General features: G+C 35.8%; 1 protein-coding gene and 1 pseudogene across 1 annotated transcript; both read right to left on the bottom strand.

Moving 5' to 3' along the window:
• Nucleotides 1–216: 216 nt before the first annotated feature.
• LOC143596166 (putative acetyltransferase At3g50280) lies at nucleotides 217–1,471 on the bottom strand (annotated as a pseudogene).
• Nucleotides 1,472–5,154: 3,683 nt separating this feature from the next.
• Nucleotides 5,155–9,941, bottom strand: LOC143596167 (polyadenylate-binding protein 2-like). Its single transcript, XM_077075012.1, has 9 exons — nucleotides 9,641–9,941; nucleotides 9,403–9,521; nucleotides 8,081–8,737; nucleotides 7,906–7,983; nucleotides 7,114–7,203; nucleotides 6,777–6,917; nucleotides 6,489–6,665; nucleotides 5,598–5,780; nucleotides 5,155–5,530 (listed from the first exon to the last, which is right to left on the bottom strand). The coding sequence occupies exons 1-9, from the start codon at nucleotides 9,939–9,941 to the stop codon at nucleotides 5,294–5,296; spliced, it is 1,983 nt and encodes a 660-aa protein (XP_076931127.1). The 3' UTR covers nucleotides 5,155–5,293.
• Nucleotides 9,942–17,371: the final 7,430 nt, after the last annotated feature.

The raw sequence follows: 17,371 nt of genomic DNA, 5'->3' as shown, positions 1-17,371 counted from the left end.
ATTTAGGTTTTGTTGGTTAATACAGTTCGTTTAATAAATTTTTTCAGCCCTAGGATTGATAATTGATTTAAACTAGTATTTAGATCCCCGCGTTGCTTTAGGGGATGAAAAATAAAACTCCTTTGTTGAAACCTCTAGAAATCATAAATGCCTAATTTAATACAAAAATATTTGTAACAAGTTCATTAGGGAAAATAGAACAAAGTTAAAAAGGAAAACATACAATTTATGAATTATACATTAACAACACTTATGAATTCTTCATCGGCTTCAAAAGCCGCCATGTTTTCGGGCAACAAGCAGACTTCCAGATCTATGCTTCCTCCACCCTCCCGTCCGGGATACGACGTCACCTTCCCGTCAAACTTATTAGCATACCCACTCAAAACCGCCAACGCTTTCCCCAATCCAAATTCGTTTCCATACATATCAAATCTCGGCGAGCTTCCAATATGCACACCACTCCTATCAAAATGCACACCCGGGTTAACCACAAACGGACTCTCTAGCCACGCATCCATCACTTGCTTAATTACTTTATCATAGTGGCTCACCACCGTTTCATGCAACCGCAATGCGGCCCACCCGACACCATGATCAAGCAACTCCCCGACCGTTGCTGTTGCCTTCAACGTCTGAACCATATTACCAAAGTAGTTTTCAGGTATTGGTGGGGATATCCTGCTTCTGTTGCTCACGGCCATTGAGCAACTGGTGTTTCCATCAGCCGTTATCCGCCTAGCACGTGTCACGCACCTCCACATGAGGGCGGATAACGACTGTAAAGTGGAAATCTTAGTTGTATTACACTCGGAGTTTGCTTTTGTTTTGAGTTTAGAGAGTGAATCCGACGAGAAGTGGAAGATCCTTTCTCTTAGCATTGGGCAGTCCGGTCTGTTGATGAATTGATCTTCATGCGTAAACGGGAGGGTGACGATCGGGTCGGACCCTGCCAGAATCCATCTGTCCAGAATCGGAGGACGTGAGATGTTAAAGCTTCTTGATTTAAACATTTCTGACCAGGAGTTGAAGAAATGCCAATATGAGGTTCCATCGACTAACACATGATTAATCAAGCAACCGATAAAGATACCATCGGTTAGTTCGGTCACTTTTATGGACAACAACTACTGCTCATGACCGTCGTGATTAATAGCTTTGTGATGATCGAAGAACGACCGAACAATCAAGGGCACGTCAGTGGGTGTAAGGATATCAGCCACGGTTAAGTTAACAGCCGAATGGATAAATCTAGCTCCCGGGCTATTCTCGGGGTTTAGGAACAAGGTTAAAGAAGGCGGCTTTTGGTGTTTGAGGGTGGCTAAACGGGTTGCGAGTGAATATACGAAATACCTCTAGAAACTTACATATTTTGCCCCTTTAGCTTTTCAAATTAAAGTTGGCCTTATGTTTTTCAACGTAGACTATTCACAAGATCATCTCTATGGAAAAGTCCTTGAAGAAAGGACATGGGGACTTAGAAAAGAGACCGCGGACGCTTACAAAGACCCCGTAACAATGATATTATAATAAAGATAGAAATAGAGATAGAGAATGAGATGTGAAAGGTTTTAAAACATAAAAGAATTTTTAAAAAATATATATTTTTTCTGTTAAATTATATTTACATAAAAGAAAAATGGGATGTGAATGATCTCAAGGATAAATTTGAAAATATCGAAAATATAAAAGTAATAATAATAAAAGTTATTTATCAACGTGACCAAACAAATTTTTGTTTTATTATCTTCTTCTCCGACACTACCCTATCTTCAAACACTTTCTTAGGCTGAGGGGTGTGGGGGGCGCGAGAGGGGGCGCGAGTGGGGGCGCCAGCCAATAATATTGTGACGTGTGGCAGAGAGAGAAACTTGATAAGATGGGTGTTGGTAGTGGTGCTCGCGCCCCGGGCCATGGTGTGGAGGGGCGCGAGAGGGGGCGCGAGCGGTTTATTTTTTTATTTTTTTATAAATGTATTAAAAAAACGTATTATTAAAAAAACAAGAAATTATTTAAAAAAACACACATTAATTAAAAAAACACGTTAATATCTAAAAAAACACACATTATACAAACAAAGTCTTAACATAACACATAGTCCAAAATCACATCCTGCTATATATCTCACTCACTTCCTGTCTCTACCTTTGAACAAATATCTCTTCTGTCTGTCTCCAGTCTTCCTTCAATGGACTTCCATCATCACCATTCTTCTTCTTCTAGACAGTCTTCATCACTTGCTCTACCTCTTTTTTCCTCTGAAATCACATCTTCTTCCTCTACCAAAAGTATATATATATAACTGTATCTCTCTCTCTCTCTCTCTATATATATATATATATATAACTAGTTTATTAAAAAAAAATTTTTAATAAACTTTAAGAGCCAACGGCTCAATTTATAAAGCCCTAACGGTCAAGCACGCTTCCCAATGCCCACTTTACGCCCATTTCCAGCCGCGATCACCCTTGCGCCCGCCTCTTTTTTGTGCTCGCGCCCCTATCGCGCCTCGGTGGTGTGGTGCTCGCGCCCCGGGGCGCGAGCGGCTGGCCTCTTGCGCCCTTTCTAGCGCTCCACACCCCTCAGCCTTAACAGTCAATAGTCAATACTAGAGTTCTTTTAGAAAAAGTCCATGGCTACAATTTATTTAGCAAAATGATATTTAAAATGAAAACAAAAAAAAACTAGGTGGTGTTCTATTTTATTTTATTCTTTTATACTTTTTTATATCTTTTTTCTTCGATCAAACCATTATTGATTTTCTTAATTAACCGGCTCATCATAATGTTTTTTCTTATTTTTTCAATCAACCTATTATAATCATTAACTTTTATTATAGTTACTTCCAAAATATATTTATAAAGTTGATTATTATTCTACATGTCTCGCTAACCTGGCCGTCAAAATAAGACTAATTTGATATTGAGTTCACATTTAATGAATTTCCTTTACAAGTTAACAGTAATTTTACAAATATTCGTGGAGAATATGAAAAAAAATTAAGGGTATATTATCTCGAATATAAAACACTAACATTATACATTTGAAGTCATAAAATAACCATAACACGTGTAATTATTAATCTAAACAATTCAAAGATTTATAATTGTATTTTGATCAAATTAATTATTTTAAAAACCAAAAACATGTGTTTCTTCTTCAATTTGATACATCAGTTTTGTTGGGTTAAAACAAATTATCGTTGTTGAAAGACGAGGTCCTTTTTAACTCTGGTCGGCTTATTGGATTTGTCACTACTTTTCTAAGAATAAATGATGTAAGGTTCACACAACCAAAACGTTTACGGACTAACCCACATAGAGCTACATGTGTGAACTTTCAACCTTCACCTTTCTAAAGCGACCGAAGTCCGGGTGCCTTTGTGAGTGCTCTAGTGGAAGCAAAATTTATTTGTTTAAAAGCGCATTTCATTAAAACATGACAAGTACAAAAAATCGAACATAAAATCTTTATTGAATTCATGCCGCCTCCCTCGTTTAATTTTGTTTAATGGGCAATTTCTGGTGCGGAACGTGTTAATCGAGAATATACATTATAATTATAATTATAAATATATATAATTTAGAAGTTTGGTGCTGCAAGTGCCCAAATAGGATATTTGACAGCACCATATTAGTCCGTGATTTTTCTTTTTTGTGTGTGTTTTGTTTAGTTCAGCTACTATAACGAAAGTAAGGGAAACCGAGCAAATGCCAATTTTTTTTGTTGTTGTTTTAGTTCCGATACCATAATGAAGTTGACGGAAATCGACCAAATTTGAGTAGACTCGCCGCCTCAACGCCTGTGACTAACAACGCTCGGGTTTTACCAACGCGCAAGTTTATCGTCCGACGCACCCCCCCCCCCCCAACCCATTGGTCATTGGTCCACCTTCATATTTATTATTTTTTTCATGTTTAGCTCCAGTACCGTAACGAGCGTAATCAAAACCCGGCCGAATTCGTGTCGAATTACTTCCACAATGCCCGAGACCGACAATGATTGTATTTTACACCGCCCAGGTTTGCCAACCAAATAAACATCGTTTAAATATTTTGTTTTTTTATATGCAAATATTTTTATATGTTAATTTGACGAGTTAATTTTTTGTGCTTACGCTCAAACTTTACCAACGATGTCTATACCCTAACGAACGTAACTGATACTGACCGAATTCGCTTCGACTCAGCGTCATAACCCTCGGGTTTTACCAACGGCTGGGTTTAAACGCCGCTCGGCGCAACGCGTCGGGTAGAAGAACTAGTTCTTAATAAAACAAATATCTCAAAAATCACTACAATAACGTAACATATTACTTATACATATTTAATAAAGTATAACAATCACGTAAGTGAGATCTAGTGGTAGGAGACGTGAGTTCTCCAGCGAAGACTCAAGTTCGAATCTCACTTGTGCCACTTTTGGGTGGATATTAGCAATGAAGGATTTGAGCTAGGCTTTGTCCAAAGGTTGTCAGTTCGAATCCTGAGCCCACCCGGGTTTTCGTCCCACCGTTTGTTACGCTAGAGAGTTATGCTCTTGTGGTGGCATGGCGGATTTCAAGTGGCAGTCGACGGTATGGTTTACCGGAGAACGCCCAAGCCAAACTCTGAAGCCAGCGTGAGCCCGGTTAAGACAACATAGTCTGGCCAGAGTGAGGCATCAAGACTCTCCAAATTTGGAGAGTGCGGTAGCCTAAATACAAGAACGTTGTCGTAAAAAAAAGTAAGATCTAGGTGTCCCTCTATATATAAAAACTAATGGGATTACCTGCACTATGCATGCGAGAATTGGGTCACTATCAGTTTGGAAACAGTGAAATAGAGATGGCTTTTGGCCATCAGTTTCTAAGACCTCCAATTTTTAAAATAAAATCAATAATGATACATTTGTAAAAGAGGATTTTGATTAATGTATATGATTTAAGCGGTATTTAAACTGAATTAGGTTTGACAATGTGTGAGGAATTGAATTACTTATGTATTTGTAAAAAATTATGACAACATTTTGATTTGTTAGGAGTGAAAACAAGATAACTTTTTGTTTTAGACGACTAAAGTGGTTGACCCGGCCCTACCATTAATAAAACGTTAAGTAATAACTTGCCTTGTAACAAACTCGTATAAAAGGGACAATAAAAATGTGACCGTTCTCCTTTATTCAACAAAATTAAACCATCACCAACAATGAAGTGAAGGTTACAAAAACTCGTTTATTAAACAAGCAAAAGCAATACCAAAATCTCCTAACCATCTTTCAAAAAAAAAAATAAATGAATAAAAACTCATCATCTTTAACTAACGAGGTTTTCATTGAGTGATAGTGAAGCAAGCTGAGCCGATGGACTATTGGCTTGTTTCACATTTCTAAGAACCTCCATAGCCTCTGCAACCTTTGCCTTCAACGCCTCGGGTGACTCGAGCAAATGCAACACCTCGGTTTGGTCCATCTCCAACAGCATCCCGGTCACCTTAGCCGCGTGCTCGTGCTCCACTTGGTCAACCAACGGGTAGAGATTCTCACCCAGCATCTGAAAAAGTCAACACAGGTCAAAGTCAAAGTCAAACTGTTAATTTGGTTAGTTTAGAGATGTATACTGTTCTCTGCTGCTCAGGTGAAGCGTTAGCGAGGGCGGAAGCCAATGCTGTGATGGGCATTGGCGGTTCACGTGGAAGCATGCCGCCCATGTCGTAAGGTACTGGAAGCATTCCACCGCTGACACCCGCCGATGCGTTTGTGTCCCTAGCGGGATAACGGTACATGCGGCCTCTTGGAACCATCTGAAAATCGAATATTAGTGGCCAAATTGTCAAACTATATACACTAGCTAATTTTGATTGTAATAGAGATATTGTTCATTTTAACGACTTGAACAACTACTCACGAGCCAAGCTCGCTTTAAGCCCTATTTCTAAAGACTGAGCTTTGGCTCATGAGTAGTTTTTCAAATTCAAGTTCGGCTTGTACAATTTGTTGATTAATTTATATTTATATTCATTTTTAGGTATATTTTAAAAATGTTTTATATAAATAACAAAATATATCATTTAGTTATTTTTATCATAACTTTATATATAATAATTATTATCATACAAATATATCTACTAGATCACATAAAAAGTAAATAAATAATAGGCTCGTTTAGTGATTATAAATAACAAAATATATTAATTAATTTTTATTATAACTTTATATTGAAAAAATTATACCAATATATATTTTGTATATCAAATAAAAAGTATACAAATAATAGGTTTGTCCAATGAACAAGCATGTTGATAGGATCGAGCTTAATCTTGTTTAAGCTCAGCTCAATTAGAGCATTTATCGAGCCAATCTCGAGTAGCTCACGAGCATCTTGGCTTGTTTACACCCCTAACTATTCGCTTTTTTTCCATATTTGTAGCTCACAGTTAAGTATGCGTATTATATTCATCATAAGCGTATTCATCATTTTAAATTTTTAATTCAGACCGTAAGTGTTATACCTGATGCTGCATCATTGGAACAGGCTGCTGATTCTGTTGCACAGGACCCGTTCCACGCCTCCCGCCAAGGCGTTGATCCTGTTGCCCTTGTTGAACAACGGGCACAAAAAAGTTTGGCATTGGACCGCCACCTGGCCTCATTCCGGGTACCAATTGCTGTTGGTAACCAAATCCAGCCTGCATAAAGAAGATTCAATAAAGACAGTAAAAAAAACAGAACAAGATTCAGTAAATGTACCAAAAGGATGCAAAAAAAACACAAACATGTTTACAAGAATTAAGAAATACCTGGGGAGGAATTATAGCAGGGGGAGCTTGACCATAGAATAATTGTTGGCCCATACCAGGCCCACCAGGAGGATACATGGACATCCGAGGAGCCATAATTGAAGGTGTCATTGCAACTGGCCTCATTTGTGAAAACTGTGCCTGGTGGCAACAAAATTATTAAGGAATACCGAGATTGATCAGTGTTGTACAAATCGCTAGATGCTAGTTGAAGGGTGGGGGTGAGGATTAGTAATTAATCCGTTAGGAATCGACGCCTAGTTCGAGTTTTTACAACCATGGATATGATTCTTTTGTAGTCATTAATTTAAAAAACTAATAGACTGTTTAACTATACCTGTAGCCTAGCCCTTCGCTCTTCCTTACGTTGCGCAAGAGCAACATAAAGCGGTTTGCTCACAATCATCTTCCCATTCATCTCAGAAAGCTATATGAAATTTCAGGAAAAAGTATGTTAGTTTCACCTATAGCAATTTAGGGATGTTTAAAAGGCTTGCAACTAGAAAAAAGCTTGTTTGTAAACGAGTGGAGCCAGCTGGGTTTGTAAATGAGCCAAGCCCGAGTCAGGACTAATTGGCCAGGCTCATGGCTCGTTAATATTAAACCCCAAATTTTAACATATAATATGAATAATATCATATAAAAATAATGCATATATTACTTTGATTCTATATCTCGATCCTTAAAGAAAATAAACAAGAATAATACATATAATGTAATAAGTTATTGATTTTATAACTTTATATTGTGCGTATGTTAAAATTTTGCTTTTTTTTGTTTATTATATATCAATGATTCAATATGCGTAAAAAAAATTTATAAGTTCTCTCTCGATCTTTCAAAAATAACACATAAAATGTTATAAGTTCTTAGAGTTCAAAAATTTTGTATTATGTACGTATAGATTTAATTTCTTTTTTTTTATATATATGTGTAAAAAAAGTTAGCAAGCCGGCTCAACGAGCCACGAGCTGGCTTGAGCTTTCTACGGGTTAGGCTCTAGCTCGACTTTTTACCTCATTAATTTCGAGTTCAGGCCCATGCCCAACGTGGCTCGGCTCATCATTTACAGTCCTAGATAGAGTATCATACATATAAAAATATTATAAACCAACATGAATCAGCTTACAGCTCGAGAAGCCTCTTCAGAAGACGAAAATGCCACAAATCCAGACCCTCTACTAATTCCACTAGGATCCCGCATAACCTATTAACAACATAATATATCTCAAGTCAAACCATAATATATAATGCAATAAGAAAGTCAATGAAGCCCAAAAACCAGTTAAAAACCAAAACCAAACCTTGCATGAAGTGATTGTGCCATACTCAGAGAACAGCTCCTTAAGCTTATCATCATCAATAGTATCATCCAAATTCTTAACATACAAATTAACACCTTGAAACTTATCAACCGCTTCCTTTGCAGTCTGTTCAAACCGACTCTTCAATTCAAGTTCGCGTTCGGATTTCTTCTGAGCCTTGCCAACATACCACTCTTTATCATCAATCTTTTTACCATTTAACCCCTCAACCGCAACAGCAGCATCATCCGCACTCTCAAAGTTCACAAATCCAAAACCTTTCGATTTCCCATCTGCATCTCGCATAACAACCGCACTTGTAATCGTTCCATACTCACCAAACGTCTTTTTCAAATCTTCATCAGTGGTTGAATCGGAAAGGTTTTTCACATACACATTGTTGAACTTTGCTCTGCTTAAAGACGAGTCACGTTCTTGCTTACGAAGGAAGTGACCGACGTAGACTTGTTTGTCGTTAATCAGCATACCGTTAAGTTTGTCAATTGCGGTTTGTGCAGCTTCTTCAGTGTCAAACTGCACGAATCCATAACCTTTTGATTGACCGGTGTTGTATGTAGCTATCTTGCAAGAAAGTATGTTGCCGAAGGTTGAAAACGTGTCGTGTAATGCTTTGTTGTCGATCGACTTATCCAAGTTCTACACACGATAAAGAAAATGATACGTTAAGTGAACTGGTTGGTGAAAAATTTGTTTACTTAATAAATGAACGAATTTGAACAAAAATTTTTGTTCATGTAATTAAACAAAAGCACATGTCTTTTACGTTCATTTACATTTGTTCACTTATGTCCATTCTTCTACATCTGTTTAAATAATCATTAAAATATACTTATTACTAACATTAATTAAAAATCAATTTGATTTATATACTTCAAAACCTTTTGACTGGTGAAGCTTATAGAGTTATAGGTATTGAGCCCGATCACCCCTCAGTGACTTCGGTCACCCCTATGACTCAGCCTAAGCTTCGCCACTTAAGTCCTATTTAAAATGAGTGATATTTTTGTTAATCTCTAAAATGTTGGATGTAAATTTAAAGATGAGAGTTTTTTAGACTAGAATTTGGATATTCACCATTAAGTTTAGTTGGTTGGTGGCTTTTCGTTTGTTTTCACTTACATTTGTTTATAAGTTAAAAAATTAACAAACGAACATGAGCACGTTCAGTTTCTTCACGAGCAAACATGAACAAGGAAACTCGTTCGTTTAAGTTTCCGTGTTTATCCATTTGCTCAGTTAAAGTTATACGCGCATATACGAACAAGCCCCTAAAGGAAACGAAGATAAATATAACATTATACCTTAATAAATATATTTGCAGTTCCACTTTTGCGAATGCTTGGATCCCTATGAGAATACATGATGCGAATCGCCTTTCCATTAACCGCGGTAAAATTCAGTACGTCAATAGCCCTTGCAGCTGCAAAAGTTTTACATGCAATAATCAACAAACTATAAACAAAAACATAATCCTTAATCCATTTTAACAACATATTCCCATACAAATACACAAATGCATGCATGCAGTCAGTCACTAACCATCATTAGGGTTACTATAATTAACATAGCCATAACCAAGCGACCTTCGCGTGCTCAAATCCCTACAAACCCTAACAGACACCACCTGTACAACCTGATTAAACAGATCATACAGCTGCGAATCAGTAACATTTGCTTCCAAATCCCCAACGTAAAGCGACGTCGTAACAAACGACTGGTTTCCACCCGCCACCGCCGCAGCAGCCACCACGGCAGCCGCAACACCGCTAGCATTTGTGGCCGCTGCAGCTAAACCGTTAGGCCCAGATACCGTCGGAGGTTGAACCTGAATCTGCGCCATTTTTGTAATGAATGAATAAATAAATTGTTTATTGACGATGATCGATCAAATTAACCGGATCGATCAAAACCCTAATGAATGAATTGGTTTTTGATTTATTTTTTGGACGGCGGATGAAACTGCACTGCACGGCCGGCCGACGAGCGGTGTGGATGTTTTGGTATTTTATATAGATATAGATACGGGGAAGAAATGGAAGCATTGGTTTTAGATGCTATTGTTGGAGTGATCACCGCCGTTGATTCTCATTGTGAAAGTGTGGACCGAGCCCTCACCCTTGGATTTGAAAAGATTAATGTGTACGGTGGTGATGGTGATGTGTTTAGTGATGGTGGTGTAATCAGGTGGTATGCGTGGTTGGCTGTTTACGTTACCTTTTGGGCTTGTTTTGGAGTAACATTTGGTGATGATGGGCTTTTAACATTTTGCCATATTAAACTTTAGGTTGCATGTTGGTTAGAGGTGCACAAATCGGGGTTTTCAAATATATGGGTTTGGGTATGGAACTGGGTGCGTGTATGACCGGGTATTGGATAATCAGGTATTGGTAATACCTTGTTCAGGTTCGGGTATTGTCTCTAAAAACTAACCCTATGTATCAGGTTCGGGTCGGGTATAGAACCAGGTATTTTAAAACCGGGTATTTAAATACCCTATTTCCAGGTATTAAAAAAACCCTATTTTCAAGTTTTTTTAGGTTTTTTTCGGGTATAGATTGAATTTTTTTAAAGGAGTTGCACTTTTTAGGAGTATTTATCATATATTTTTAAGGTATTTTTCAGGTATATAACAGGTATTGAAAAAACCCGGCTCCATGTATGGAACCGGTTTCGATTTTCGGGTTTTACTGGGTACAAATCGGGTCCGGGTCGGGTTTGGGTTCGAGTACGGTTTTTGGTACTGAAATGCATACCCTATCCGTACCCTACGGGTAGGGTTGGGTACGGGTTTGGGTATTAAAAACCCGGATATAAAAAACCAGTTCCGAGCTTTTATCTCGGGTCCGGTTCTAGGTTCAGGTTTTTTTTCACCTCTAATGTTAGTATCCTAGAGCATCCATCACAACATATCACATAAGATTTAAAATCAATTTACAAAAACTTTTTATCTCCTTTAGTGGTTATTACATATTCTTGTTTTAAATCGTGACCTCATCACCTTCTTTTCTTTTAATTTAATCTACTTTCATTGCTCATAAAATAATGAGGGAAGTAATTTGTAAATCTAAATAGTGCTACGTGAGTACGTAAACATCATTGGAGTTGCTCTTAGTATTGCCATTTACTATGGTATTATTTAGTTTTTAACATATAATTTTTTTTATAAGTGTTTAATATTAAACTTTAGGTTATATGCTACTTGTGCCATTTAACAATATTAAATTTTAACTCTAAAAACAAATAAAATTATTTTTTTATTTATTATTATTCTTTTAATAAACCAATCACAAGCTATATTGAAAAAAAAAAAAACACCTTTGCCGGTTTACTGACGTTCGCTAATCTTTAAAGGTTAACGTCTGATTATTTTATAATCATAATTGATGATTAAAGCACTGATTATTTTAAGTTAATAATTAAGAGTCAATAGTGGCTATCCATAATTGTTTGGTGGTTATGTTTTCTGGTTAATTGACTTACTTTTTATACCTATAACTCTAAAAGGTGGATTGTTGATCTCATATCATTAAAAGGTGAAAACATACTTTCGGCCAAAGCCTTATAACAATTAGCATGAAACAAATGGAAAGTGGCATGTAGAAATAGAAAAGTCTCCCAGTATTATTAGATAAACTATAATGGAGAAAATAGGAAAAATATTTGGAAAGTAACACTTAACACCATATTCATTATAAAAATGAGCAGATTAAATGTATTAACCTGTGAACCCGAATTATTTAACTAAAGATAAGCATGCCATGGGCTAACCCAAAAAGTGAACCAAATTCGTCAATACTAAACCTAAGCCAATTAATTTGATGTTAGGTTGATGAGGGTCAAAAATCAAAATTCACACCCCTAGTCTTTAATTACTATAACATAACTTTAGTTCTATTAAACTTCTTACGTTTCATTTCCACAATTCTACAAATAGCTTAATAATATATCATTTATTTTATGGACTATTTCATACATATTAGATGCATTTACTTTTTTTTTTCCTAGTAGTCATGCCACCACAGTTACTCATGTTGATGTGCATCATTTTATTCGAAATGTTGCAGCATTCGTTATAATGTTGTTTTACAGCTTTTTACTATATTTATATAAATAATTAATTAGCTAGACACAATGACTTTCGGTTGTATCAACGGTGAGGATGAATAATACTTTGATATATTTCATATTTTGGAATTCTTTCAACCAACAATACAAGACAAGGTTGATAAAATATTTTGGGCATTATTGAAAAGGAAAGTGAGCTGTAAGTAGGGCTAACAATTCCTGATCCGTTTATGGCACGAATAAGATTGTTTAAGAAAATGATGGAATATGTAATTTTACTTTTTCTCTTAAACAATTAAAATTAATAGGTTATACTCTATCTTTTCTCCTTCTTAAACATGAAACATGGAACTCTGTTATATACATGAGATAAAAATTAGTTAAACGAGTTATATTCATTGTTGATACCTGTGTTAATTGTTTCGTCAATAACTTGTTAAACACAACAAGACCTGTTTTGTCAGCCCTGACAATAAGTAAACAATAGCCTAAGATAAAAGTTTTTGGAATTAAGAAACTCATTTGATTTGTTAACCTTCCTACGTATGTGAGCATTATATATCTTAATTTTAAAGTTTTAATCACATGCCAATTTCGGTGTTTTCATCTCATTCTCAGTAATTTTGGTAACCTTCATTAGAGTGATGTCAAAATTAAAAGTAGAATATAGGACAATGTTTTACTTATTTGCTTCCCTTAAAGATTCCGACTCAATATTTAATTCCTTTTCTTTTTGTTTTGTAGCACCTACAATTTAATTTTGTGAAATTCTCACTATAATTTGGTTTCTGTTTCCGGGCTTGTAACTTGAACTTTTCTTTTCTTGATAAATCAACTTGTTTCGGGGATCTAAACCATCAAAGTATGCAACAAGAAACTCATGTTATATCACTTGTATCTAATCAAATTTTTTTCAATTGGCAATTCATGACTTTAGCCTTTAGGTATTCGATTATTTTGTCTGATCTCTTTTAGGTGCAATCTTTTTATCTGAATTTTAGACCCCATGCTAAAACGTACTGGATTTTCATGATTTTTTAACTTGTTAGGCAAAGTGTCACACCCCGACTAGCACAATGCGGAAGCGTAAAACGGGAATGTAACAGACACCTCTGGTATCAACCACATTGTTTATAAAGAAACATTACAACTAATTTACATTATATTACATTGATATATCTTTGATTACAAACTAGGTGTTACAACAAAATATACTTGTAAGTTATTCTATTCGTACTAGTAAGTCTGCGTCTATTCACACCGCATCGTTCACGCTTGGTAACAGATAGCACAATTTCACGGATTTTCCAACTTCGGTATCACACCTGAAAAGCACGTTTAAAATGGGTCAACTACTAGAGTTGGTGAGTTTCACGAGTTTCAAGAAAATAAGTATGCGTAATCACAAGACATAATTTGTATATACGCATGTAAGTATATGTGTATGTATTTATATATGTGATGTAATTATGCTAAGCTACAGTGAAGTCTGGACTGTTCGTGCTGCGTGCCTCCATTTCCCACGCTCAATCAACCACTGTGGCTCCTCTTCCGCCCACATTATGCCCCAAGTAGCTATGTCTAACACTACATAGCTGGTTCGTATAAATATGGACATGTGCAAACGGGATAATGTCTCAGCAAACCATGCTAGCCCCGCCTGGGTTTGTCAAACCAATAGTACTATTCACAAGCCACCGGCTCGAAGTTAATCACTGTGTTAGTGGGGACTTTCATGTGTTAGCACTTAGATAATTCACATCATCATACGTTTCAGATAAGTATATGGATATAAGAAAACATGCTTTTCACCCCGAAAGTTCGTAAAACAGTTCAGAAAGCAGGGTCCTGAAACTCACTGTTTAGTAGATACTCAGCACTGTGTCAGCTTGCGGTTTGTTCGGTTTGCTATCACTAGTTCCTATAATCAATATTATAATAATATTAGTATTTTAATATTATTATAATCTCAATACTAAACTGGGCTGTATAACTAATCTGGGCATAGCTGGAACACCCAGAAAGTGGCAATAGGCTTAGGTTGTGATGTTGTTCAATGTCTAATACTTAAAACCGAACTTGTCTCAGTTTCCTGCTTTCCCAGCTGGGCCAAGTTGTTCGTTTACGCGTTCTGAAAACAGTTAGGGGGAAATAAGCTTGGGTAAATGTGTTGGTTAATAAAATGATTAAGTTATAAAGAAATATCACATATTGGGGCCCCGGATTAGCTACGGGCCCGTTTATGTTTATTCAGTTTGATTTAAGAAGAAACGCGCACAATCTATCCGGATTGTCCAGGTTTCTCATATAAAAGTTCGTTTTTACTTAATCCAAAAATATGATTTTTGATCACTCTTGGTGTTTTAATATTCCCGCAGGATCGTTAATCGCGAACTTGCCGGTTTTTATAAAAACTGAATTTGTTTAATCTTCAAATTAGCATAATTAATTAACCGTTAATCCTTAAATTATGAAAATTTAGCCACTTATCAATTAAAATATGTAAATTTTTATAAAAATATTTCTATAATTATTTACTAATTTATTAATTTATAAAAATTCATTTTATCAGCTATATTTCGCCTGAAAATCGTCCGTTTATCTCAAATAATTTCCAAAAATTCCACAAAAATTCCTGAATACTCAAATTATATCCTGAAACAACCTGTATCAATTTCAAAATGTAAAAAGCTCGTGCAATATTTTTTTCGGCCCCAAATTCGGCTATAAAAATTCACACGAATGCATATGCACAAAATACCTTTAGACTTATCCAATTAATCCCAAAATTCATATGTGATCAAAATACATCAAATATGAGTTCCCAGAAAAATTTCATAATTTTTGAAGTATTTTAGCTATTTTTCTCAAATAAACATCCCAATTCAGTAATAAATTCGCCAAATATTTTCGGATGGTCGAAAAATTACCAAATTTGAACAGGGACTCAATGACATGGTACCTGATGTCCCTGAAAAATTTCAAGGCCTAATAATATGTACATCACAACCTTAACCTAAACAGCCCGTAAGCGAGTGTTTCGGCATTACCTTAGCGGTTTTGGTTCGTTTCCTCCGCCTTTCTAATTAACTTTTCAAGCTCTTGTGCTCCTATATAGGCTAGATACAAGTCCTATATCACAAACCAAGAAATTTTTCATCAACATAACTGTAACACCCCGGCTTTAAGCGGAATACGCCCCGGGTGTAACGTACAGATCATTCAAAGCTCGTAACGCTATTAAAGCGACAATAATTATATTTAATGCATTTCATATCATCAAAAGTACACATATTGTTCATAAATAAAAACAATAGATAACACTTCATCGAAAAGTAAACAAGTTCTTTATTTCAATTATCCTAAGGCAAACTAATGAACTTCGTCCTTAGCACACCATCGGTTCAACCTGTAACACGTTGAAAATAATATATTTTGTCAACAACTAAGTTGGTGAGTTTTCATAAGTTTTTGTGTATACATATATATAGGAAACTCGCGACTCAACAATCGTAATGCAATAATTATTCAAGCGTAAAGTAAATGAAGGCAAGTAATGTCGTCCTCCCCGTTCATTTAGCCGAAGCCATTGAAGTCGGGGAAATGAGAACCACCTTACGTAAACAACCGAGGTCGTAACGTTAGAACGGCGCGGGTACGTCCCGTCGGACCCTCCCAGTATGTGTATGCGTTTGCATAACTTCCACCATAAAAATAATAAACACATTGCAAGCAAGTTCACGTATAATCATAAACAATATGCACGAATAATATTAACATGTACGATGTAAGTGAATCGGTTTGTAAACAATCACATAACTAACGAAAGAAAAACTTGTAACGTGCTACCCCCCAAAATATTGTAAAACGTTAAAATGGGGTTATGAAGAACTCACTTGGAATAAGGAATAAGGTACGAGAAGACGGTAAAGGTTAGAGCAAGCTAGTTGGTCCCGCGATAATTCCCGATAATTTGTCCTAATTATTTAAGCGTAAAAGAAATAATTACTTAACGAACTAAACGAACAAGACACATAGAGATGGGTTTGCAACGGATTTGGGGTCGTTAACGTATTAGTTATGTTTTATAGATTTTTGATAAAGGTGTCATCAATTTCTATTAATTTTAACGAAGGGTTGTATTTGTTTATTAAAGAAAAACATTTACAATATAAATACCGTCTTATCTATGAAGGACGTTTTAGGTGCTAGTTTAACGAAGTTCCATTTAAAAGGATAAGAAACACATTTATTATTATTATTATTATTATTATTATTATTATTATTATCATCTTTGTTATTATTTAGGTAAAAATAAATATATATAGATATAAAAGATTATACATGTTTATATATTTACATATATGAATTTGAAATTTTATTTTAGAAGTTTATCGGGGTTCGGTTTGCTTAAACGAGTATAACAATATAGTTTTAAATCTACATATAGTTTTTATATTAATTAAAACCAAATAATGATAATAAAAAAAAATAAAACAAACACCGGACCAGGGGAGGGTCGAACCTGCGCCCCTGGCCGGGTCTCGTGTTTAAGGTGGTATGCACTGGCCATCTGTGCTAGTGTCTAACTTGTTAATACAAAACATAAACAAATACATATAACTAGATATGCAAACAAGCCCCTAAATCATATAAACCCTAGAAATTTCAATTGGATCTTACACCCTCTGTCAATCAAAATTGACAGAGGGGTTTTGTAGAGAATGGAATCACGACCCATATGCATATTACAATTACCTGGAATGATTGGATGGATCAAGAACGAGGACCTAAAGCTTCGGCTCAAAGGTGAGATCAAACTAGTACAAGAACTGATTCAACAAAGCAGTAGGATGGGGTCTAAGTTTCGTGATAGTGAGACGATGATGTGGTGTTTGTTAATTGAATTTTTGGTCTCGTATTTATAGGCTAATGAGATCAAAACTGATCCTCAGCCATAGTCGCGATTTTTGGTTGATTATAACTTAATTAACAAGCCGTTTCTTATTGTTAATGTTGATTATGATTCGCGTAGGTTACGGAGTAGTTTAATTAGCTTGATATCCGGCTTAATTAAAGTAAAACTGATCATGGGGGGGGGGGGTGCGAGATCGACGGGAAGAGGAAGAAAGGGGGGAAAAAATTTTTGGTTATTTTACAATATAGTCCTTGTTGTTTGGGTTGGGTCCAGTAATTGATTAAACT

This window comes from Bidens hawaiensis, unplaced genomic scaffold (assembly GCF_021521415.1).
Source record: "Bidens hawaiensis isolate Kalapana, Puna unplaced genomic scaffold, B.hawaiensis_p1.1 tig00046137_1, whole genome shotgun sequence".
NCBI classification, from domain to species: Eukaryota; Viridiplantae; Streptophyta; class Magnoliopsida; order Asterales; family Asteraceae; genus Bidens; species Bidens hawaiensis.
The sequence above is the reverse complement of the archived record's forward strand: the minus strand, read 5'-3'. Positions and strand labels throughout refer to the sequence as shown.

Excerpts from the sequence above, each read along its gene's own strand:
- LOC143596167 (XM_077075012.1), bottom strand. The coding sequence starts at position 9,941 with ATGGCGCAGATTCAGGTTCAACCTCCGACGGTATCTGGGCCTAACGGT. Across the intron at positions 5,781-6,488 it reads TTCCAATGATGCAGCATCAG|ATGGTTCCAAGAGGCCGCAT; the intron begins GTATAACACTTA and ends TTCGATTTTCAG. Across the intron at positions 5,531-5,597 it reads CACCTGAGCAGCAGAGAACA|ATGCTGGGTGAGAATCTCTA; the intron begins GTATACATCTCT and ends TGACTTTTTCAG.